This window comes from Callionymus lyra, chromosome 12 (assembly GCF_982586985.1).
Source record: "Callionymus lyra chromosome 12, fCalLyr1.hap1.1, whole genome shotgun sequence".
Taxonomy (NCBI): Eukaryota; Metazoa; Chordata; class Actinopteri; order Syngnathiformes; family Callionymidae; genus Callionymus; species Callionymus lyra.
Window position 1 is genome coordinate 13,521,602 of NC_141829.1, and position 26,364 is coordinate 13,547,965.

The 26,364-nt window shown below is 37.4% G+C and overlaps 1 protein-coding gene across 1 annotated transcript in view; it reads left to right on the top strand.

Annotated features, from left to right (window-relative positions):
- kcnh7b (potassium channel, voltage gated eag related subfamily H, member 7b) overlaps positions 1-26,364 on the top strand; it is a 68,562-nt gene that overhangs the window by 8,286 nt on the left and 33,912 nt on the right. The window contains exons 3-4 of the mRNA XM_087804412.1: positions 16,154-16,309; positions 25,820-26,260. Coding sequence (XP_087660538.1) covers positions 16,154-16,309; positions 25,820-26,260 — 597 coding nt within the window. The remainder of the gene's footprint in view (positions 1-16,153; positions 16,310-25,819; positions 26,261-26,364) is intronic.

The window sequence follows — 26,364 nt, forward strand, 5'->3', positions numbered from 1 at the left end:
TCAACGCCCGAATATATTTATATTTATTTATCTTCCGAGTCCAGAATTTGAATGAGGTAAAAGAAGAGGATGTCAAATGAAGAAGCTCGACAATCGATATCTTTCACCTTTAGAGATAAGTTTAGTGACGTCCGCGTCAGAGCAGGTGATTTGATTCGTGCTGATAAACATCAAGTTAGATAGATTGATAGATGGACAGATGAACTTTATTGATCCCTCTGGAGGTCTCCTTCGGGAGATTGATTTTCCAGCACACAGCAACTTAGACAATAGATTCATAAAACAAGAACAAAGAGCAATAAAAAGAAAGTTCAAGATGACACAATCTAAATGTAAAGATAAATAAAGATAGCAAAGAAAAGGATACAAAGATTAACATAGAATCGAATCATCTTCATTCTCGTCCCTGAGTCTATTAGTGTTGCATCATGGGAGGAGGATTAGTGCTCTATCTGCTTCTCTGCTCACTGATGACAGTGTTCAGAGGATGACTGTCATCATCCATGATTGACAGTAGTTGGTTCAGTGATCTCCTCTCAGCAACTGTCACCAGTGAGTCCAGCTTCAACCACAGAGCTTCTGATCAACCTGTCCAACCTGTTGACACTCCTCTTGGACACATTCTCACCCCAACACACCACAACATAAAAAGGACACTGGCCACCACAGACTGGTAGAACAAGCCGAGGACTTTCCTGCAGATTGCCTATATATTGCCTATTGTCTGCTGTGAACTGGAAACTCAATTTCTCGAAGGAGATCTCCAGAGGGATTAATAAAGTATCCATCTATCTATCTATATTTAGCCCATGATACGATATATTTTTGATACACCCGCAAAAAATTTCAGAACAATTTTATGAGACATTGAATTTCAAGACATCTAAAAATAATGGCACAGAAATCAGAATATCGCCCAAAATCAGCTTTAAAAAGCAGCTGGAGCCGACAGTATCCTCTTGTCCTCAGTCATTTCCGTGATCTTGCGGGCTTTCATTGTGCCTTTAGTTGCGGAGGATGCAATGATATGATATAATGAATATTTGCATTTTAATTGTAAAATTGTAAATTAATTTATTTGACACAGACTTTATTGAAATATAAACCATAAAAGAACAATGATAAAAAAAGATCATTCTGTATAAAAACCTTGAATTTTCTCCTGTAAACATCAATGTCATAACAATATATGTCGGTCTATATTCATTTCTTTTTTTTATTTACTTTTTTCTCTAATGTTCATGTTTATATATTAACTTTTAACGATGTCAGTGTTTAAGATAAGACGAGTAACAGAGCTTATGAATGTGAACAATAAGTACATTTGATAGGAATTTGATTCTTCTGGTCAAAGACAGTTTGTTAAATACGAATAAGATCCGGCCCAAGACTAAAACTGCTAAAAGATTTTTGTCCCCTTGTGTGATTGATTTAGACGCCGATGCATTAAAGCAAACACTAAAATCCAGGTTGTCGGAGATGCGTGGCCACGGGGGCTTTTTTGATCGGGATTCGGGATTGTCAGAGGGAAATTCGGGAAAAAAGTCAGCAGCCTCCACAAAGCCTGAGTGTTCAGTGAAAAGGCAGTAAGTTAAGCTGCTTATGTGTATCTTTAGAAAAATGAAGAGCAGGAACAACGAGGAGGACCAGACGGAAAACGTTTAGCACGACAGCTTTTTTTAAAATTTTCGTGTTTTCCCGAAAACACGCCGGGGCGAAAGAGGAAGCTGCCACGTGTGCGCACTTCCAGCGACGATGCATAATCAATGAGATAAATGCTTTCCCCTGATGGCTCTGCGGAGCTATCCGATTCCCCCGGGTGTAATAATACTTTGTACTCGAATGAGTCTTAACAAAAGGAAGCCGACACCGTGCAGCAGGCGAGTTAAATGGATAATGGCTACATAACAGTGGCAGCTTAGCTGAGCGTGCTGAATGATCAGAGACATGTGGTGTGCGTGGGTGCTGGGTTTCATAGGTGACTCCCCAGCAAGGGGACCGAGAAGCAGCGAGGACCCCCCCCCCCCCCCCCTCCCGCCCCCCCCCGTGGAGTTTTTAGTGGCAGCAGAGCTAAGGGACGGAGACACTCCAGGGCCTGACGCTGCAGAAGGTTTTTGCTGCAGGACACTTGGATGACTGCCCTTCGAAACGCATCCATTTTTCATCATGTTTTTTTACCGTACGAGGCGAACGTTTGGTAGCAAACAATTTTTAAAATGATGATGGTGAAACTAATTATTTTTTATCACCACAGTCACGTTTATTTATTTTTTTTTTTTTTTTTGAGTTTTCTCGATCTGTCCCAGAAATGTTTTTGCTACAGCAGGCGTGTCCAAAGGCGGCCAATATCAGCCCGCAATCGGTTTTCGATGTGGCCCACAGTTTTGCGTCATAAATAATATTAGCTGCCAGAGCTGTCACTCGACATTATTCGGATTACTGCTGTAAACAAAAGAAGAAAAACAAGAGAAATCTGATTAAGAAGATGTTACTAAAAATGAACAAGTGGAGACCCCAAGTCTGTAAGTAAATAAGTCATTTTTATTTGTATAGCACTTTTCTAGACCAGGGTCACAAAGCGCTTAAACAATCAAAACAATATTCAATAAAGTATATACTTTAAAGATCAAGATAATACTGAGAACAACACAGGAGTTCCAGAAAATCAAGGAAAAGCCTGAACAAATAAAAACGTCTTAAGATGTTTCTTAAAGAAGTCAGTAGATCCATCAAGCGCAATGAGAGAGGAAGATCGTTCCAAAGCTTAGGAGCAACAGCCTGGAAGGATTTCTCTCCTCTGGTCCTGAAGTGTGTTCAGGAACCATCAGTAGATTCTGATCCACAGACCTCAGAGCACGAGCTGGGGTGTAAGGCTGGATCAGATCACTGATGTAAGGAGGAGTCTGACCATGAATTACCTGAAAGTAAGAACCAGAATTTTAAAGTTGATCCTGAAAGAAACTGGAAGCCAGTGAAGAGTTTTAAGGATCGGAGAAATGTGAGTTCTTCTAGTGGAGCAGGTCAGAATTCTCGCTGCAGAGTTTTGAATCAACTGCAGGCGAGACAGATCCTTCTTGTTAAGACATGAAAATAAACTGTTGCAATAGTCCAGACGAGAAGAAACAAACGCATGCCAGTAACATAAAAATGAACAAGTGGAGACCCCAAGTCTGTCCCACTAAGAAGAAAAAATTGTTAATAAAAAAAGATTATTCACCTTTTTAACTTCATAGCAAAAGGTTAACCAAGTTTTATGTCTAGAGCAATTTTCTACATAGGGTATAATATTATTTTTTAAAGAATGCATCGATTATTGCAAGTCATCATGACCGTCCCAGTCATACTCACCCACTGACAAAAGGTATCACGTCGCGTTAACGTTAGCTTCCGACAACAACTTAATTATCTGACTGAAACAATTATTTCTAGGACGGATGAACGAGTAAAACATGACGTTTGAATGGAAACGCAGTCGGAAGCGAGAGTCGCTGTCGCATGTGATCGCTATGAATTTCCTCGGGCGCTCACCTATGTGACAGCCTGTAGGAGGGCGGAGCATGAATGAGGTAGAAACTGTTGTGTAGATGTAGAGAAATAATAAAGTACATTCTGAATCAGGTTGAAGTTTATCAAATCAGGACCTTATGAATGGAATGTTTTATGAGCTTTATATACGAAATGGGGGGTATTTAGGATCTAAAACAAGATCTGTTAAGAAATTAAGACTGAACCCCATACATTTAATTCAACTTTATCAAAGTTTATCTGTAAAATTGTTTATGGAAAAAGTGCTACGACAACATTAGCATTAGACAACAAAGCAGTTCTACTCTACAGAACAGCATTCTCTTGCAAATTGTTCTTAAATCGTTTAACAAGTTTATCATATACATGGTTGATTGCACTTCATACATTTTACTTTGGAGATTTTTTTTCCCAGTTCACTTTACTCGGTCATATTTCCCGCATCTCTTGGGACTCAGACAGAAGTTCAAGATTCAAGATTCAAAGCGTTTATTGTCATAGGTACTATGTACCATGAAATTCTTACTTTGTACCCCCAACAAGTGCACAGTATAAACATATATATATACATACATATATAAATAACTATATATACATTTGAAAGGATAACATCTAAAAACAGAGCAACAAATGTACAAGTAGTGCATGAGGTAGATGCGGTGGTCCATTCATAGAATTAAATGTTTTTTATCATGTTGTTGGATAGGAAATTGTAGTAACAAGTCCTGAGATTAAATTAATGATATATGAATCTTAAAAATGTAACTGGAGAAACCAAGCAACACAAAAGAATAGCAGTGATAATTGTGCATAAATCTGTGGTAGTATGAGTATGTTTGGAAAATTAAAGTATGTTTATATGTACACAATATGACATTAGTTATTTCAGTTGTGTAGTTGATATATAAATATGCAGTTATGTACATATTCAAGACTAATGGTAACATATTTTTGTCCTCCTTTATTTTTATAAATAAATAAACACATCCTTTCCAAAGGATAATTAACTAACAAGTGCGACACTGTGATGTTATTTAAATTCTTGTTAATGGTAAGAATAAGAATAAGAATAAGAAGAAGTCAAATTGGTTTCCTTTTAGCTGACTTTTAGTCAGTGTTGCGTGTTTTTGTACAGAGAGAAGGTTTTAAAAGTTCAAGTTTATCTCATTTAAAGTACAAGTTTATCATTTTAGAGCCTCTAAACTCTTCACCGCAGCTTATGAATCATTGATGTCCATTTATGTTCTCTGGTCAGATACATGCGCTTCTGTGATAAGTGCTTCTGCTTCGAGAACCTGTCAGTCAACGTCACAGCCTGATTGTTTTGGAAGCGTTTCTTCACATCAATATATTGGACGAAGGCTTATTGACGGCCGTCCGTGTTGATGCATTGAACCAGATTGTCGTGTTTTTAAACTCTCGCATGAAGAAACGATGATGATAAAAACAATTTTTCTTGACGGTGGTTTCGCTAAAAGACGCAGTGGGTGTTGAGAAGTAGCAGATGGAGCCTTTTAAAAAGTGAAATGAAATACAATTAGATGTATTTTACCCACGAGTTATTTAAACCGCTCGGGAGCCCTGTGTTGGAGGCGCTAATCTTAATATTCGTCTCCTTACCATCTGTGTTTTCCCTTCTTCTATCACTTTTGAGCCCCCTCTTCGTTCAGCCGTGTGATTAGAGTCCAACACAAACCTCATGAATCGATGAAAGCAAACACGAGCGAGGTGTTGTTGGAGCCGCTTGTTATCCACGACGGCTCCAATGACACTGATTGAAGATGAAATTAGGCCAGGCGATGTAGCTCGCAGCGCGCTTCATCCAGGCGAGATATCGCCACGAGGCCCGAAGAATCCAAACATGGGGCTAGCTTACATCGCCCGTTGCGTCCGTGCCCTCGCCCCCGATTGGCTATGCCCCAGTAACGCTCTGACTTTAGCAGAATCGCCCTGAACGAGAACACGTCAGATTTCATTAGGAGACTGAAGCGGCGCTGTTTAAAAAGCTGCACTTCACTAGTGGGAAGATACATAAACCATTTTCTGACATTATTATTCATGTTTCTACCTCCAGCACAAGCCAGCCTATGTAGATTATGAAAATGATTCAGCACATGAATTGTTCAGGAAGTGGCGTGCTCTGAGTCCTAACAAACTCTGGTGATATTTCTCATTTGGCCTGAATATTTCATGCTCTGCAATACCTCTGAGTTGATAGTCGGTATACAACGTATGGCTGAGAAGACTTCTTTATCTAGAATGACCTTCATCCCTGAAGATCTTTTATTTATTTACTTACTTTTTTAACGCAAAGTTAGGACTCAATTTTTAACTTTTGGTATAAACCTGCACAAATTGCTGTTTTTATTTTTTTTATGCATATTTCATTTATTTTCTTGACCAAGAAACGACACAAGGGATACCACAAACACATTTAGGTGGCAACCGGGTCACCTTGATCCAGAGATAACACAAGGATTCATTTGTAATTAAACCTTTTTATTACCATTTTTATCTTATTTTGTGTGTGCACAGTATTTTAAATATTTATTTACGTGTACAATTCTTGTATTTCCACATGGTGTGAGGAATAAATGTCTGACTGCAGACCCTGCAGCCTTGCTTTATTTGTTTAAATTCTACTAATCATCAACTTCAACGTGTTCATATATATTTAGGACAATAAATGGCCAATAAATATATTTTTTTATAGATTTATTTGGATATTAAAAAATAATGTTTAATAAATGGGGCCCAAATGTGTATTTTCTACATGTGTATTTCATACGAACTTCCTCCCTGCAGTTATTTTTTAATCTATTGTAATTTCTCTCTGTTAAAATGGATCCATTGTAAGTTCACTTTGGAATGTTGTGCTGTTTTATTTTCAAGCTGTGCGAGCGAGGGTGTCTTACAAGCACTCACACACTCAAAGAACATATTGGTTAAATGGATATTATGATTTATCCAAGTGTGTATATTTTGATACACGGGCAGCGCAGTCCTTTAGCAGGAATTGTAAAGCTCAATAAATTGTATAATATCCATAGAACAAGATATAAATTACCAATAGTTCTAGACCTTTATGCAGTGAATGAATAAAGAACTTGGAATAAAAACATTTAATATATTATTTTAAGGTATTTTATGATTTATTAGTGGCCATCAAACAATCAGAGGTCACTTTTGTTTTACCAAATATCAAAAATATAGCTGACATGTTGGATGACCATTAAAAAAATATATAAAACTCAATCAAGACAAAACCCGACATGACAGGAGCATGTTAAACTCGAGCACCACTCTGTTTGACCCGTGAGTCCATGTAATAATAGTTGTAGCAATACTGTCCCTTGATTAAGCAGGCTCGCCTGAATAATTGATGTCGGAAATATAATCTCCAGTAATGAAATTTCCACGATGAGAGCCGAGCGTATGCATCACAATCAGTGGGTTTCAGCAGGTGTGAACACATATTTTGGCTCAGGAAGAGCAGGAACGGATCTCAGGAGGACGGATGGGTTTTTTTGCCTCCGCGTCGGCTAAAATTAATCTTTCCCGTTTCTTGATGCTTCCAGTTGGCACGAGGGAGATAAAAGAAAAATTGAAAAAGGCTTTAACTTTAAATGTTCTGCTGTTTTCACTTGCATTTCTTTTTCTTCCCACGGGTGACTCCATTTGTCCTCAACTAAAAGGTCAACAAGCGAGTGATCCATACCTCTGGAAGAAGTGAGTTCAAGACTCCGAAGTTGTTGCCAAAATTGCACCTCGAAGCATTTTCACAGCTGTACAAGCGTTTATCGATACAAGCAGCGGAGGAAATCATTAATATAATACGCTTCATGCAGGTGCAAAAATACTGACTAATAAATCCTCATTGATTAGTTTACATGGCTGTATGTATAGTTCCCCTTGGATAAATTATATTGTCTACAAAGTATTTGTAGTATCTGTGCTTTTGATTAGATCAGAAGTTGTTAAACTTCTACTTTAAAACTTTTTTCCTTATAATGTGAATGTTAATAACCTCTCAAAATAAACATCAAGAAAATTCCACAGTGGTTTTTATCTCATATTGTTACCTAAAACAAATGCATACAAAAAATACAAACAAATAATACAATACAAATATTAAATTATGATACTTTATATTAGTCAATTTAGGAATCTGACTAAGAAAATAATAGAAATTAAATTTGCTTTAAAGTCACACATTTTACTTGTATACAAATGAGAAAAGAAGAAGAACACAGAGTTTACATGTCTGTCCGAATCCTTTCTGAAGCACTGTGCTGTTAGTTCTCTTTTTATATCTTTGTTGAAGTTCAACAATCTTACTCCAAGTGTTTCCACCAAACACAAACCTGAACGAGTTGATCTCCTTGAGGTCGTGGCTGGCGTTTACTCCTCCACTGACCGGTTCTTTACAAGAAATCCCTTCTTAACTGTTGTGATTGATAAAATGCAACCAAAATACAAATTTACTTGTGTATTATTTAGGAAACTAGGTGACAAAAACCAAAACTAATAGAATCCTGAGGCAGTTAAAACCAAAAATGACATTTAAAAAGATGGTAAATAAAGTTATTCGATCTTCATTAAACTAATTCCCTGTAAGTCGCAAGATCAAGGCAGGGTCATTTGAATTACAAATGATGTCGGAAATCCGACAAAATCAGAGGGTGCTTTAAGAAATATAACAACTACAATATAAAAAAGATATAGATATATTTGACGTGTGTGCCGAGACCTCAAGGACCCAAAATCGTAAACACAAATGGTTCCTTGGAACAGAAATCAACAGTGTGATGGCGTAAATAAGATGAAAGAAGTCAGTGTTTTTTCGTCTACGTCATGACCTTGAAGAGTGTTTCCCTTCATCAGAATTCCACGAGTGAACACCCCCTCTTTTCAATTCCTACGACGCCCTCACTTTTCAATGACTTTCCCGATATAGAGACGTCTTTTAAAGAGCTACAATTCGAACCAGTCGTAGATGATTACATCATTCACCGACGCGTCCTTAACAAGACGTCTTATTCACTCCACGATCTATAAGGAACGCAGTGACGTCGCAGCCATATTTAAATTTAAGACGAGCCCTTGAGCATGTTTGTAACAGCTTGTGTGTCAGCGCTAAAAATAGAAACGTTTGATTTCCCTCACAGGGACCCATAAAAGGTTTTCCTTATTATAGGCTAATACATTATTAAGCTACGGGATATGAACTTACAATTAACAGAGGCTTTAGAAATAACAATTATTCTAAAAAGGTATGAAATGTTCATCCTACAAACTTGGATATTAAGCTATAAATATATGGTCTATATCCAAAGACATGAATCTTCTAGAAGAAGAATTATGCAGTGTCAATAAAAAAGAGTTATAGTCAAAAATGCTTGTACATGCTAATGAAGCTTTAAAAAATAACAACAATTATTCTAAAAAGTTATGAAATGTTCATTCTACAAACTTATATTGAGGTATAAATACTGTTTATATCCAAAGACATTAATCTTCTAGAAGAATAATTATGTAGTGTCAATAAAAAGAGTTATAGGCAAAAATACTTGTCCATGCTAATGTAGCGATTAGCGCTCATTTGTCTTTGTCCCAAAAGACTTCTTTCTTAAAAACTTCCAAATACCTTCATACTGCTTGGCTGTGACGTCCATCTTGTATTGAAGCCTCGACATGAGGAATTGTTTGTTAAAAAAAAATGTAACAGGTTTATATTTTAACCTAGTTTGTAGCAGAAGCTAAAAGGCTAACATGCTACACAGTCAGGAAAGCTCGATCAAAACATCAACTGAGCTGCAGTTGCTACATTAAAATCAACATATACTTTTGCCTATAACTCCAAAAAATGAAAGAAGAAAGTGCCAGAAAGTCCTGCATGTAGAGATGGACTGTCTTGAATCTTCGCTCGACACTCTCAAAGACTCTTGTTCACTTATCTTACATGGACTCGGGGAATCACATCAATTTCAGCAGCAACTTTGCATGAATGACTGCGAGACCGTCTCTTCCATTACTGCGACGACTCGTGTCCAACTCGCACACAACTCTTGTTCTCAAGCACAATATGTTATTCATCTCCTCAAAAAAAGTTTCAGCAACGTTGGCGAATCACGTTTCCTTCCTTGACACGTCATGAAACTCTCTACCGGCCGATTTATTTGGCGCTCGTCCGTCAGTGTGTCCTTCATCCTCGTCACTTGTCACGGTGTCAGTTTGCATCGGCTAAAATGACCCGTGGCCTCGGCGTGTCAAAAATAGTTGTGGACTAACGCTGCAAAAAAAATCAACACTTTTGAGTTGGACAGGAAGTTTTTAGGGAGGTTTTTTTTTTTCATAAAGTTGTTGAGTCGTCGCTGCTTCGACACATCTACCGATTCCAAATAAGTTTCTAAAGAGTGGGGGAAGAGATTTTGACTGTTTCGTCTCTTTATCTGAGCTAATGGTATAGTCAAGTCAAAAATGTTGACTGGTCTGAGTCGCTGTCGCTGAAATAATGGTCGCATTTCTATAATAAGGCCACATTTTAAAAGTTAACTTTTTGTCATCTTTTTATGATTTTTATTATCCATCTCAATAATGTCATGTTGTTAATCTTCCCTCATGCTCGCAGAAACAAACTCCTGTCAATGGAGCATCTATCTGCCGTTGTGTCTCTGACTCAAAACAATTCGTCACAAACTTTATCTTTCAATTCCTCGAAGATTCCTGACCTAATAAGCTTGTAATTAGAAACTGATGGTTGGAATGCATTTGAGTTATTTTTTGGAATTCTTGAACTATTGGTTAGTGTCACACGTATACATTGAATAGTGTAGAAGTCTCAGGTCGTCAATCCATTGATATGGATGGATGGATGGTTGGATGAATGGATTGATGGATGGATTGATGGTTGGATGGATTGACTATTTTAACCCCGCTCTTTTGGAAAATTGGGTTTCCTGTCATCACCGCCATCTTTAGAACACTCCGCTCCTGCCCCTCAATTTAGAATTATACGGTCCAATAGCACGAGAAATGAATGACGTATTATTCAATTAAGAATGAAAACACAAAGCATTAACATTTTTTATTTTTTATTTTATCATTTTTAAAACCAAAAATATATATGAATAATGTTTTTTTTTTAATATCAACTTTATTAACAAAGATAAAATAAAGGAAAGTTAAAATACTTGCCTTGGGCAGTTCTGGATTTTATTAATTTTGCTTATCAGATCTTTCTTTCCCGGACATTACAAGTTGCTACCGTAATGTCCATTTGTCGGAAGATGAATCTTCTAATTAAAGAAACTATTTTGAATTTCCCTGTCTCTAAAATTTTTGTTTTAAACGTGTCCTGCCACCTTCAAACAAATTATTTATAATGTGTATAATATGTATTATTGCAATCCTCGATTTTATCTGTATTAATAAACTGGTTATTGAAATTATAAGAAATACTTTTCATTATTATTATTCTTTAATGACTTAAGCAAATATGACTCATTTTCCAACATGTTTTTTATTTGTTCTCAATTGAATACAAATTGTTCACCGATTCATAGCCACATATTAAAAAAGTTATTCAAGTACATTCCTGCAGCACCCGGTCTTCTTCCTTCACTTCAACTTCGACAAGAACAGTGTTTGACTCTTGCGATGTCCGGTCAGAGACTAATTTAATGCTTCAAAAACACTTCATATTCTCTCTGAAGTTCACTTGGATTCAAGGTCTCCAGAGAACATAAACTCTATAGGAAAGATACAGTTTTTTGAGAAATAAAAGTGATGTACAGTAGCTTCGTAACTCAAGAAATCGTATTACCGGAGACTGCAGCAAGATAGACGACCCAACCTTAGTGTTTCACTGTCTAACATGGCAGCACTATTTTCCTCCAGAGCGATGCTCTGTCTTTATTCTAGTCCACAATATTTATTTATTTGGAGAAAACTGATCATGTGACTACATTCATCATTTCTGACGCATAACTTTTTGTGCCTTCAATTGAATTGAATAGCGAGGGACCGCTGTACAGTATTTATTCATTTTAATTTGCAATTAAACTTCTTGCCTCTAGATGGCGACAGTCCTTAAGTCATCCACAGTCAATTCAGGGAGATGACTGAGGACGAGAGGATACAGTCCTCTTCAGAATCCTTTACATATTTTTTTTTCAAAACAAATGAAAGCAGTTACGACTTCGTCAAGAGTCATGTGGTCTGTAGATTCTGCAACACCAGAGTCAAGTACTCGACAATACTACAAGTATATCCTTGTTACTACAGTATCGAATCGTTTCGTTGAACCTGTATTGTTATCTGTATCGTATCGCCAGATTCTATTGACCAATTTAATTACAATTTTAATTTTAGTTACATGGCCCTAACATGCTTTAAAATGCTTTAAAATGTCATATTACCAATATATTCTGCTTAAGATAAATATTAATCATTGATTATGATGCAATTTTTGCGTACACTTGTCTGTACGTCTGGGTATCAATCTGTTATGTTTGATACTGATTCCTCAAAGATCATTTTTTTTATACCAATTTTATGAGAGCAATTGTAACAAAAATGAAATGAAGTTACTCAAATTACAAATGAAAAAGCTTTCAGTGCAAAATAACACTGGACTAATCAATCTGATGTTCTTTGGACACTTTTAAGCGTATTCAGATAATCTGTACTACAAACGCACTTCAGTCGGTACCACATAAGTATTGAAGTTTGATATACAGCACTACTTGTCAACATGTTTGTTCAGAAATAATATATTTAAAAAGAACAATGTTAAGTGGAACAACACAAGCTGTGAGAAGATCTTGGAAAATAAACATCTTCACTGTTGACTTTGAAGACACGACCGTCTCCTTGGAGACGAGCGACGTTTCCTTTCAAGTTGCTCGATCCTTTGGATCGCAGATGTTACAAATGGCACGATGTCGGATCGATAAATATATTCATGTATGAAAAGACGCCAGTCAAAGTAGCGTTTGACTCGTATCCAGTGACGCTCCCACAATGCCTCCAGGGTTCAAGTGGCACCGGATGAATGAATGAATGGATGAATAATGCATATCCATGTATTCCGCTGTGTGTGTCCACCACGACTAAAAATAGACCCAATTAGTTTCGGTTTATTTGTGGTTTTGGGTTTTTTTTTCCCTTCAAATCAAAGCCTCTGAAAATCAGTTCAACAAGAAGTTTTGCGTAGTCATTGACGTAAGCAGGCATCGGATGGAAGAATACCTCAGTTGTTCTAAATCAAGTGCTGTGTCACGGAACACTAATAATGAGCAGAAAAAACATTAAATCGTTCTTTATAATTGCTTAAAAAAAGATAGAGCATCATAAACGTTGCATGTGACGGTTTGAAAGAAAATACTTTGTTGGGTTAGTACTGTGCAGAAGTCAGTCCTCATCAGTTTTAATGCTCAGATCAAAAGGTAAGGATGAAGACGGCGTCACGGATAATCGCCAACCGCTGAGACGTTAAACACCCTCATCCACTGAAGGAGCGTTGGACTGGCGTTTGGATTTTTGTCGACGTCTCCACGTTAATAAAGGTTTTATATATAAAAAAAAAAAAGTGCTGCTTTGATCCAGACTGACAAAGGTGACATTCAGCAGGGCAGGAGATGAAAAAATAGACCCCCAGTGTTTAGCCTTTTCTGCACGGACACCGCGTTCCAGCAGCTGAACTATATTTCAATTCAATTGATTTGGGTCAAAGACGGCACAACCTGAACATAGATTATGATTAAATGTGTTTATGCTAATGAATACAAAAATAAAAATGCTCTTAAACATGAACAAATACTGAATCTTAAGTAGCTTTTAATGGCGTCATCAAGGTTATCTAACAAAAAACAAATGATTCTATAAGTTTGGCCTTATATTAAGGTGTTTGTTTGTTTAATAGGTTTTAGGATACACATTCATTTATTATTATATTTGTTGTTATTATTATTGGCACTGTCAATCTTGAGATACACTTTGAAGAAGTGGTTAATACTGGATCTAAAAAAAAAGTATCTGGTTCAAATCCAGCAACTCTGTGACATGCCTTTGTTGTGTTATGTTTTTTTTTGTTTTTTTACCCGCAAGTCAAACACAATGACAGACTATAGCACACTCATTCGGTCGGGGTCAAAGAAAATGTGTATTTACTAAACAGGAAGTATGAGTATTATTGCGATACTGTCTTTTCAATGTTGAAGGCTCTTTTTATCCTAATTTCATCATTATTGTTCTGTGTCAAATTCCTTTTCTGTAAAATCTTCAATACTCCAAATAAAATGACTTGGCGGGCCAGATGTGTTTGACAATATGGTCTTTAACTTATAGTCTGGCACAATTGGACCTAAACCAATGTAAAACTCAGTTAGAGTTATACAAGTATGAGCTTTCCAGGGTGTCCTACCCATTGAGTTGTAAAAATGCTTGTTTAATTCAAAAATATATCTGTAAACTAGTAAAAATGAGTATAAAAACCAACTCTATATGTGTTTATTTTTTACTGATTTTATCTAATGGTCGGTTTGTGATTATAATTCCGATATTAACTCGTGACTTGTGTGTAAAAAAAAGGTTGGGAAACCTGTATATTATACTACAATAATTAAATTATTTTAGTATTTACATGTATTGATTGATATAAATGTAACACATCATATTAAGACCTACAGTAAACATATTTGTTTATTTAAAATTATGATAAATATATCAACAACAATGAACATTAAACATTTATGTGTCTTAGTTTGTGTCGAGTATTGACAGTATCTGGCGATATGATATCTATCATGATACAGGGACAATGATATGATATATTGTGTCAGCTTTAAAAGATGCTGGTGTCGACTGTCTCCTCTCATCCTCAGTCATCGCCGCGATCTGGCAAGATTGCAGTGTTCATATAGCTGTGGAGGAAGTAATGACTGCTTCCATCTAGTGGACGGAAGTTTATTGCAACCTAAAATTGAACATGGATTAAATATTTGCATGATAATTGTAAGTAAAAAATAAACAATACATTTTCATGCCGTAATCAAAAATAATATGTTAGAAATCTAACCAGCAATTCATTACTGGCTACCAAAGTCGGAAGGAATAATTTAACTCCGTAAAAAGTGCATTTATCCTCTCGTACTCAGTAATTTCCTGGAAACAGCTGGATTTCATTGTTTGTTCATTAGCTGCATAATGACTGCTGCCATCTAGTGGCTGGAGGTTCAACTTTAACTCAAAAATGCTATGAATGTTAAGATGTTAATTGTCAATAAAAAAAAAAGAAATATTTTATTTTAAACACCCTTTATTGAACCTTTAACCATAAAATCATTATGCAATATGGTACAAGATGATACAAAATAAAAAATGTTTTACACATACATTCTATAGAGTAAAATATTTATTTTATATATATATATATATATTTTTTTTTTTCTAAAGAGAACATTCAGTTTGTTGATGTTATGATATTTTTTCATAGTCGTAATATGTCAACTGTATTTCTGTCACTAAGGTTTTTTTTAGATTTCAACATAGATGCAGGAAGAGTTCAGGCTCTTGGGTAAAAACCAACCAATAACTCTGATGGAATTATATCATAGATTCCAAAAAACAAATGTATTTCAGTTTTAATTGCACCAAAATCTCATTATCACTGGTGACTGTGCACCATTATTTCCGGGGGTTTGCACGTGGAAATCCTTCCTACAGCGCCGTGGCACGTTGACGCAGACAAGCTCGTTATATATAGACCGACAGCGAGTCTCTGGCTAATGAACACTGCTGGCAGGGTGTCTGTGGAGCCCGCCGGAGATTATAGTGAACACTGGTAATATGTGTCCTCTGCGAGGGACCGACACACTCGCCGACAGAACAACTGGGAAGACGGAAAAAAAAATAGGATTTAGATTTAGGCTCTCCAGCCAATTTACCGTGAATCCCTGAAGCGTTCATTTGGATCTGAAATTGAAAGTATATTCTAAAGCGGTGATGTAGTGTTGGACGCCGGTGCAGAATGGCTCCATTGTTTACGTCCCACTGAGTTTTATTGGTGGGCAGTTTCTCCCCCTCGGGCACCGATGGCTTTTTACTCACACAGCAGCGAGCAGTTGAGATATTCCGGGAGGACGATAAGTTTAGATTAGCGCCGCTTTTCCGCTCGGCTGCCTCACATGATGCTCACTTCTGCTGATTATTCCTGCGAGCTCGTCCTAACCTTCTAATTTGGCTCCGATTTGTCCTCTGTGTCAATGTTTTTGTGTGGGATTAGCTTGTGTCACCTTAGCCGGAGTGGCTGCCGTACATCATTAATATTGCTCTGAATAAAACACACCAGTGCGCTGAGACAACTTTAGCTGAACCCTCAGGCTTTTTCCTTTTTTTTTTCTTTTCCCCCCACTGTTTTTTTTTCCTGACGTGCAAAGCACTGACCTTTAAATCGGATCAACTTCTCAGTTTTCACATCATCCATGTGGAACCACGGAGTGGTTGTCGGTCAATTTATGCTTTCATTAAGTTGCCTGCTGCAAGTGAAATGACACGTCTGACTGTTAAAATGTCAAAAACAAACTCTAAAATGACGCTTTTTTTCTTCTTTCTTTTCCCTCTCCAGGGTCGGACTTCCAGTGCTGCATTCACATAATCCCAGTCAAGAACGAAGAGGGCGTCGTGATGATGTTCATCCTCAATTTTGACTGTGTTCAGGATGAGGGAAGCGACAGCTCCACGGAGAAGCTAAGCCCCACGTCGCCGACTAAGTCAGATCAAAGTGAGTGCTTAATTTACGATCATGGGAGAAACATGAATTTTCTGTGGGTTCCACAGATCCCCGACTGTCATACCAGGGGTCCCCAAACCCCTGAACACATGTATTCTATGGCTGGGGACCTATTTTTTTTTTAAACACAGTGGCTGGTTCTTTCCCATTTTTTAATATGTTTTATTTGTTAGTATTAAGTGCAATGTCAGCCATTTTTCTATATGGCTGTGAATCCATACTTGATATTTGCTGCCTCATATTTTTGAATTCTAGATGTCCATGGTATCTTAGCTTTTTTAACAACAGAAACATGCCTGGCAGGGCAAATACTATCTGCATTTTTTGTCTGTTTACTCTGTCAGAAACCCGTCCATTTCTGACTTACTAGCGAGCTACAAGCTAGCACAAACGGACAGATTCTCCACAGGTGGTGTGGTTAGGTACAGTAGGAAACTTGAGAATCCTAAGATTAAGGCAGGTTTTTTATTATATCATATGTTATTAAATTCCATTATTCCATTTACTATACTTTTCTGAGGCCTTTACCACTTCGAAAAACCTCTGTGTTGATGTTGCATTTTTTAGGTGGATGGATGGATGAATAGATGTATGCACGGATGGATGGACGAATTGATGGACGAATTGATGGATGGATATATGGATGGATGGATAGATGGATAGATGTATGCACGGATGGATGAACGAATTGATGGATGGATATATGGATGGATGGATAGATAGACTAACTTTATTAATCCCTCTGGAGATCTCCTTTGCTTCTCTTCGAGACTGTTTAACTAACCTTTGACCTTAAGCCTAGTGTAAATTTATGCCTATAATCTATCTGATTTTAATTATTGTTGACCGGGAAATAATCGTCAATAAAGTTTGAAGTCGATATACAATTCGAAGTGTGGCTCAATTATAAGGTAAATACATCTTAAATTGGTGACAGGAGACATTAACTTTTTACCTTTCAAAGTGTATTTATCAGTCGTTGTACTTAAGCCTAATTTCTCGCGATTAGTCAGCGTTTATTGAGCAGCTGCGAATAAAGTTCTTCTACATTATTCTGTTGTTAAAAAGGGATTTTCTTTTGCAGTTAATGTCTATGTGCACATTAAACAGACATCTTAAGGGATGTGCAAGTAAAAATGCTGGAAAAAGATGTCAGATGTCCTTAGCTGCTCTTGCTAGCATGTTAGCATAGCAACATTAGCACTTGCTGGTTTTGAAAACAAAATGGGGTAATATCGTTCTGTTTTTCTATTGCTTATTTTTACGTGTTGTCTTCATTTTGTACTAAAAAAAGCATGCTTGTGTATAAAACAATGGCGATAAAAGATTCTGATATGATATTCGGCTCTATGCTAACTACCTCCGAACAATTACACTTAAATAGTCAGCGTATTTTCGCAGCGTTGTTGAGCTCAGCATGTCGTCCGTCGCGTCTCTTTTTTTGTGGAAATGATTTGCATACCGACAGTTTTAATGTCATAAACAGATTTATAGCTACGAACCAAGGTGTTCCTTTACAGAGATAGTTGGACGCCAATAATGACATTATGAAATGATTTATTGTGATTTTAAAGATGAAAAGAACATTTTTCAATGACTCAAAAAAAAACCTCCTAGTGGTGATTTATAGTCGTAAATCTTTCCTCGTGATTTATTCCGTTCTGTCCGCGGTTCTACGAGGAGCCAAAAGTAGTTGTTCTTGTACTTAATCATTTTCAAGAAGACTTCACATGTGTTTTATGTTAATGTGACAATAAGTGATCTCCTGGTGTAGGTTCTTGAAAAACATTATGTTGCTGTGGATGTAATTATGAGGTCAGCGGAGAATATGCTGCAGTTATAAGATGCTGACAGTTTGTTTATCCAGCAGCCAAACACATTTGCATTAGACGCAGACAGCATGAAGGTTTGACTGCTCCTCTACTTGCTGTCAGGATTATTCTGAACTCTACCGTTTTTTTTTAAAGCAGATTGTTTGGGAAGGAAAAAAGCCAAAATATTTTCTCACGTGATATGAATTATGATATTCTTTTATCCTCTTCACATCGTGGAAATGTAGGTTTTTCAAGCAGTCACCAGCGTTATATTAAGACATAAAGTACACATGTTAAAAATAATGACAATAATAAATAAAAATAACAATTAACAAAAAAAACCAATTAAATACACAAGAATTGTGATAAAAACAATAATAAATAATAAACATAAATAACAATACATTAAATTAAATAATGATGAAAAATAATAATACGTGAAACTTACAATGAACAAAAATAAAAAAAATACTAAATAATGACAAAAACAATGAATGATAATAACAATAACTTGAATTAAATGAACAAAATATTTACACTTTTTTTTTCCAATTAAAAATAACATTAAACAAAAAAAACATTAAATAACCAAAGAAAATAACAAAAATAATAATAAATAAATACAACTAAATTTAATAAACTAAATTAATGACACTTTTTTATGAAAAATAACAGTAAACAAAAATGATAAAGAAAAACATTAAATAACCAAAGAAAATTACAAAATAATAACAAATAAAATTGTACATCAAATTGAAATAAATGACCAAAGAAAACACATAAACAATAATAAATGAAATCAACAATAAATTATATAACAAAAAAGTAAATGAAGTAAACAAAAACAATGACGAAAGCCATTTTAAATAACAATGATAAAAACACAACCAAAAACTACTCTCTCCATATTTTAATGCCCTCTCAAAGTGCAGCAGTGACTTGAAATTGACAACTTTTTAATGAGCTTTATAATAATAATGATAATACATTTAACGTAACAACATCAGTAATTTACAACAGTAGAAAAACAAGTTAAAAAAGGATGAACTACAGAAGATGAAGGGCAGTGACCAGGCGAGCCTGAACAGGTAGGTTTTGAGGTGTGATTTAAAAAGAGTGTTGATGGATGTCGAGGAGGGGAGACGGGTGGTAGAGAGCTGGAAGGGACCCCAAGGTAGCCATTCCAACAGGAGGTAGAGTGAGATGATGATCTGAGTGTATATGTTGACGGTCCGAGAGAAGCAGTAATCCAGACAGGAGGTGACCAGGGAAGGAGGAAGGAAACGCTGCCAAGGACATATTTTTTTCCTCTTTTACCTGAGGGCTGTGTGTGAGTTTGTCACAATATACACCATTTCCTCAGGGGCCACATTATATCCTGTGAGTGTTGGGGCTGTCAAGCCAAGAGAGAGGAGGGAAGATATTTTGGGGAAAAAAAGAAAAGCAAGTAAGACAATAAAACAAGAGATTATAGTACCTGTATAAGCGAGAAAATTCAATTAAACATGAGCAAATTTTAATGGAATTTCCGAGAAATGTTCATATTAGGACGCGGAACAGGTCTTGTTTCATCTGAAACTAGTAAACAACTTCATTTATGTGCAAGAAAGTACTTTAGCATCTTTGCTAAATACACTCGTGTGGAAGTATTCAATGCTCTGACACGTCTCATCCCAAACTACAATGTATATTGAATTTAAAAGGCTATTTATCAAAAAATATTAAATTTAGAACATACATTTTCGTATTATTGGGATTAAAATATCCAAGTAATATAAAAAAAAAAGTTTTATTTTGTGTATTGTGTCGACAATTCAATATATACAACATTATTTAACTAAATATTTAATAAAAACAAATGCAACCTTTTAATATATCAATAATTGAATACTATTATTAAAATATAAGATTAAATGCTTGAAACCTTCAATGTTTAAAATGCAAGTTTAATTCAATACATTAACCATTTTTCCTGGTACATTCAAGAAATCTCTGAAACTTTTTACAAGAAACTACTATATAAGAAAATGGTCACTCAGAAAGAAGTGCAGCATACATTTTCCAAATTAACTTTTGAACTTTAAGCTCTCTTCTATTAAAGTTTTGGGAAGTTTTAACTTTTATTTACGTTCATGCTACGCTAAAAAAAACTTTTGAGGTTCAACATAATGTTATTAAATCAACTCTGAATTGAGCTTTTCACCCAAACTGTGTCTTTAAAAAGAAAGTTTCCCCACTTCGTGTGAATCCACTTCCGAGTCGCCACTTCATTGAAGTGCACCGTGAGGGAAGACGTCTTGAGTCTGATCACACATGAGCACCTGACGGTCCGTCTAATCACAGCCGATGTATCTCGTGACCTCAGTCCGGCGAGGAGAGTCGTGTGGAGTCGCTGGCGCAGACTAACATACGATGTGACTCGAGATTAGAGCCGAAGTCCTGCCTGCCTTCTCACGGCAAGGCTTGAAACATGACCTTGTCACTGTGATTGTCTCCGATGCTTCAGATGACCCGAGAGTAAAACGGTTCAAATTCACACTTGGTTTGCTTCAGGGCAGGATGTCAATAATGCATCTCGTCCTGGAAGAAACGCTCCGGACTCAGGAGGTGTTTTGGTTCCCAGATGTGTCTAAAATGTTAGCCTTGCGTGTCTAATACCTCAAGACTCAATGGAGATTTTACACTGGTGAGGTCACAGGTTCAAATCCACAACAATTTGCCTCCTGTTTTCCATGTATTAAAGAAAAGTGAGGGCCCACATACGGCCCTTCCACTTTATTCATGCGGTCCCCACACTGTCCAAATAAAACTGCATTGATAGTGTAGAAAATATTCTGTTTTCCTTATAGTTTTTATTTATTTATATTTTAATTAAAAATATTAACCGTGTTTTTCAGAATATAAGGCACAATTAAAATGTTTAAAATGATCTCAAAAGTGTCTTGTGTATTAATTCTGGTCGGTTTACTTAATGCACTTAAAAATCTTTCAAAATGTTTTAGTACGACTTGGAAGCTGCACCATGAAGCTCCAAAGTATTACTCTGAAAGGCTCAGTAAGATTACTTGACCGGGTTCTGTAGTATTACTACACAACTCTCTGTAGTCTTACTTGGCAAGGCTGTGTAGTATTACTTCAAAACGCTCTGTAGTATTACTAGGCAAAGCTGGGTAGAATTACTTCACAACGCTCTGTAGTATTACTAGGCAAAGCTGTGTAGAATTACTTCACAACTCTCTGTAGTATTACTAGGCAAAGCTGTGTAGAATTACTTCACGATGCTCTGTAGTATTACTAGGCAAAGCTGTGTAGAATTACTTCACAACGCTCTGTAGTATTTCTAGGCAAAGCTGTGTAGAATTACTTGGCAAGGCTGTGTAGTATTACTAGGCAAAGCTGTGTAGAATTACTTCACAACGCTCTGTAGTATTACTAGGCAAAGCTGTGTAGAATTACTTCACAACTCTCTGTAGTATTACTAGGCAAAGCTGTGTAGAATTACTTCACGATGCTCTGTAGTATTACTAGGCAAAGCTGTGTAGAATTACTTCACAACGCTCTGTAGTATTTCTAGGCAAAGCTGTGTAGAATTACTTGGCAAGGCTGTGTAGTATTACTAGGCAAAGCTGGGTAGAATTACTTCACAACGCTCTGTAGTATTACTAGGCAAAGCTGTGTAGAATTACTTCACAACTCTCTGTAGTATTACTAGGCAAAGCTGTGTAGAATTACTTCACAACGCTCTGTAGTATTACTAGGCAAAGCTGTGTAGAATTACTTCACAACGCTCTGTAGTATTTCTAGGCAAAGCTGTGTAGAATTACTTGGCAAGGCTGGGTAGTATTTCTAGGCAAAACTGGGTAGAATTACTTAACAACTCTCTGTAGTATTACTAGGCAAAGCTGTGTAGAATTAATTCACAACGCTCTGTAGTATTTTTAGGCAAAGCTGTGTAGAATTACTTCACAATGCTCTGTAGTATTTCTAGGCAAAGCTGTGTAGAATTACTTCACAACTCTCTGTAGTATTACTAGGCAAAGCTGTGTAGAATTACTTCACAACGCTCTGTAGTATTTCTAGGCAAAGCTGTGTAGAATTACTTGGCAAGGCTGTGTAGTATTTCTAGGCAAAACTGGGTAGAATTACTTAACAACTGTCTGTAGTATTACTAGGCAAAGCTGTGTAGAATTACTTCACAACGCTCTGTAGTATTTCTAGGCAAAGCTGTGTAGAATTACTTGGCAATGCTCTGTACTATTTCTAGGCAAAGCTGTGTAGAATTACTTCACAACTCTCTGTAGTAGTACTAGGCAAAGCTGTGTAGAATTACTTCACAACGCTCTGTAGTATTTCTAGGCAAAGCTGTGTAGAATTACTTGGCAAGGCTGTGTAGTATTACTTCACAATGCTCTGTAATATTACTTGGCAAGGCTGTGTAGTATTACTTCACAACGATCTGTAGTATTACTTGGCAAGGTTCTGTAGTATTACTTCACAACACTCTGAATTATTACTTGGCAAGGTTCTATAGTATTACTTCACAAGGCTCTGTAGTATTTCTTGGTAAGGCTCTGTAGTATTACTGCACAACGCTCTGTAATACTACTTGACAAGGTTCTCTAGTAATACTTCACAACGCTCCATAGTATTTCTCTCTCAAAATACACCTTGTGATCTGGTTCCTCAGCCCTTAAGAAATATAGTTGAAGTACTAATACAGTGTAGAATCTTATGGATGTGTCATTATATCAACTTTTTCACCAAAACACACCAACTCTGTCGAAATTGTATTTCTTACTTAGTTGCCCTCTGTGCCCCTGAGGGATCTCAGCACACACACACACACACACACACACACACACACACGCACACACACACCCCCACACACCCCCACACACCTCCCCCCACACACACACACACACACACACAAACTATCAGATTTTAATGCAGTTTACATTTGTCAACACAGCAGACCGAGAGGTTCTTACACGACACGCTGTCGAGAAAAAGATGTAATTCTCATTTTCAAGCGAGAACAGAAAACGCCGTCCGTCACCCCGTTCTGCTGATGTTCATGGATTCCTCTCTCGCTCACCTGACACGACGGCCACATGACTGCATGCCCCCTGTTGTTGTGCCGAGGCTGTTGCTAAGCAACGCCCTCGACCCCACGGCACCAAAACTTTGCTACTTGCTGCAGATAGAACCACTGACCCCTTCGCTGTCCTCACCGTCTGCTGGAAGGCATCGCACCATCGCCTCCGGACTCCACCGGCGTCATGTGACTCTTCGAACATCACGTCGTACGCAAATTGATGTTTTCGCTTCACTTTATCTGCTGGAGCTTCTCACGTTTTAATGATCTCTCTGGAGTGGAATTGAAGTTTTGTGAATTAAAAGCATTTTAAATATCTTTTTTTTACCCACATTTCCATTTATTTCATAGTTACAATTATGCCCTAATTATTAGTGTGTGTATTGACAAGAATCTGGCAATACAATACGTATCACGATACAGGGGCAACGATATACAGTATTTCAATACGATATTTCCACGATATATTGGTAGTATTGTCAAGTACTTGAATTTATAGACCACATGACTGTTGTCGAAGTCGTAACCGCTTTCATTTGTTTTAAACCTAAATACATCCAAACATCAGCTCTAAACTCTGCAGAAGTCGACTGTATCCTCTCGTCCTCAGTCATCTCCGGGGTTTTCTAAGATTTCAGTGTTTATTTAGCAGCAGAGGATGTGATGACTGCTGCCACCTAGGGGGGCGGATGTTTAATGGCGACAGAAAAATGCGCGAATGCTGTGAATATTTGAATTTTAATTGTAAAAATGGTGTATCAATATGTTAATTATTAATTCTGTTATTGTGTAAATATTTCCATTTCAATATTATTCAACAACCCTACTCATCACCCCAAATTTTCAACTCGTTTCACACCCGTGTTTTGGATGTTCTTGCTTTTACGAAGACACACTTTTTAACCCTTGTGTTATCTCAGGTGTTCCACAGTGACCCGACTTGGCTTTAAACTCTGCCAAAGTCGTCTGTATCCTCTCGTCCTCAGTCATCTCCAGGGTTTTCTAAGATTTCAGTGTTTATTTAGCAGCAGAGGACGTAACGACTGATGCCATCTAGTGGGCGGAAGTTTAATGGCGACAGAAAAATGCGCAAATGCCGTGACTATTTGAATTTAAACGTAAAAATGGTGTATTAATATGTTAATTATTAATTCTGTTATTGTGTAAATATTGCCATTTCAATATTATTTAACAACCCTACTCATCATCCCAAATGTTAAACTCGTTTCACACCCGTGTTTTGGATGTTTTTAGCTTTTACAAAGACACATTTTTTAACCCTTGTGTTATCTCAGGTGTGCCACAGTGACACGACTTGGCTTTAAACTCTGCCAAAGTCGACCGTATCCTCTCGTCCTCAGTCATCTCCGGGGTTTTCTAACATTTCAGTGTTTATTTAGCAGCAGAGGGCCTAACGACTGATGCCATCTAGTGGGCGGAAGTTTAATGGCGACAGAAAAATGCGCGAATTCCGTGAATATTTGAATTTTAATCGTAAAAATGGTGTATTAATATGTTAATTATTAATTGTGTTATTGTGTAAATATTGCCATTTCGATATTATTCAACAACCCTACTCATCACCCCAAATGTTAAACTCGTTTCACACCCGTGTTTTGGATGTTTTTAGCTTTTACGAAGACACACTTTTTAACCCTTGTGTTATCTCAGGTGTGCCACAGTGACACGACTTGGCTTTAAACTCTGCCAAAGTCGGCCGTATCCTCTCGTCCTCAGTCATCTTCGGGGGTTTTTGTAAAATTTCAGTGTTTATTTAGCAGCAGAGGACGTAACGACTGATGCCATCTAGTGGGCGGAAGTTTAATGGCGACAGAAAAATGCGAGAATGCCATGAATATTTGAATTTTAATCGTAAAAATGGTGTATTAATATGTTAATTATTAATTGTGTAGTTGTGTAAATATTGCCATTTCGATATTATTCAACAACCCTACTCATCATCCCAAATTTTCAACTCGTTTCACACCCGTGTTTTGGATGTTCTAGCTTTTACGAAGACACACTTTTTAACCCTTGTGTTATCTCAGGTGTGCCACAGTGACACGACTTGGCTTTAAACTCTGCCAAAGTCGACCGTATCCTCTCGTCCTCAGTCATCTCCAGGGTTTTCTAACATTTCAGTGTTTATTTAGCAGCAGAGGGCGTAACGACTGATGCCATCTAGTGGGCGGAAGTTTAATGGCAACAGAAAAATGCACAAATGCCGTGAATATTTGAATTTTAATCGTAAAAATTGTGTATTAATATGTTAATTATTAATTGTGTTATTGTGTAAATATTGCCATTTCGATATTATTTAACAACCCTAGTATTACCCCAAATGTTAAACTCGTTTCAAACCCGTGTTTTGGATGCTTTTACGAAGACCAACTTTTTAACCCTTGTTTTATCTCTGGGGGTCAAGTTCGGGTCACCTTGACCCCCGAGATAACACAAGGGTTAAAGAAAATCATTCTGTATTTCAGATTTTATAGACTTTCTAAACTCGGTTAATTGAAAAAACCTATACTTTGTGATGTCATATCGAGCAGTGGCCCCTAATTTCCTATTTCCCTATTTCTTCTGTCCCAGGAAGGAGCAGATTCTTCCGCTTCCGCCAGGCCGCTCTGAGTCTCATGAACACCAAACAGCAGTCTCTGCCGCAAGAGGATCCGGATGCCGTGATGGTGGACTCGCCGAAGGACCACGAGGACTCGCTGGCGCTGCAGAGCTTCCCGTCGCCCACCAAGAGCATCTGCAGTCCCATCGAGGCCAACGACCGGCACGCCCTCATCGGCTCCAGCCGACGCTCGTCCCAGGCCAGCGTGGGCCCGGAGCCGGTCGACCACTCGTCCCCGAAGCTGCCGTGGGAGAAGTTGTACGAGACGGACCTCCATCAGTCGTCCACGTCGCTGTCCAACACCTTCCCCCGAGGGAGCGTCAGCAGCATGAGGCGGGCGTCGTCGGCCCATGAGATCGAAGGTTACAGCGCCAACTGTAAAGGTGGCTACAGAGATCGACAAGCTAACACAGGTGTTTATGTCTTAGTGTTTCTGTGTGTGTCTGTGTTTGTGTGTGTGTGTGTGTGTGTGTGTGTGCGCGTGTCTCTTGGTGTGTGTACATGTGTCTGTCTGTGT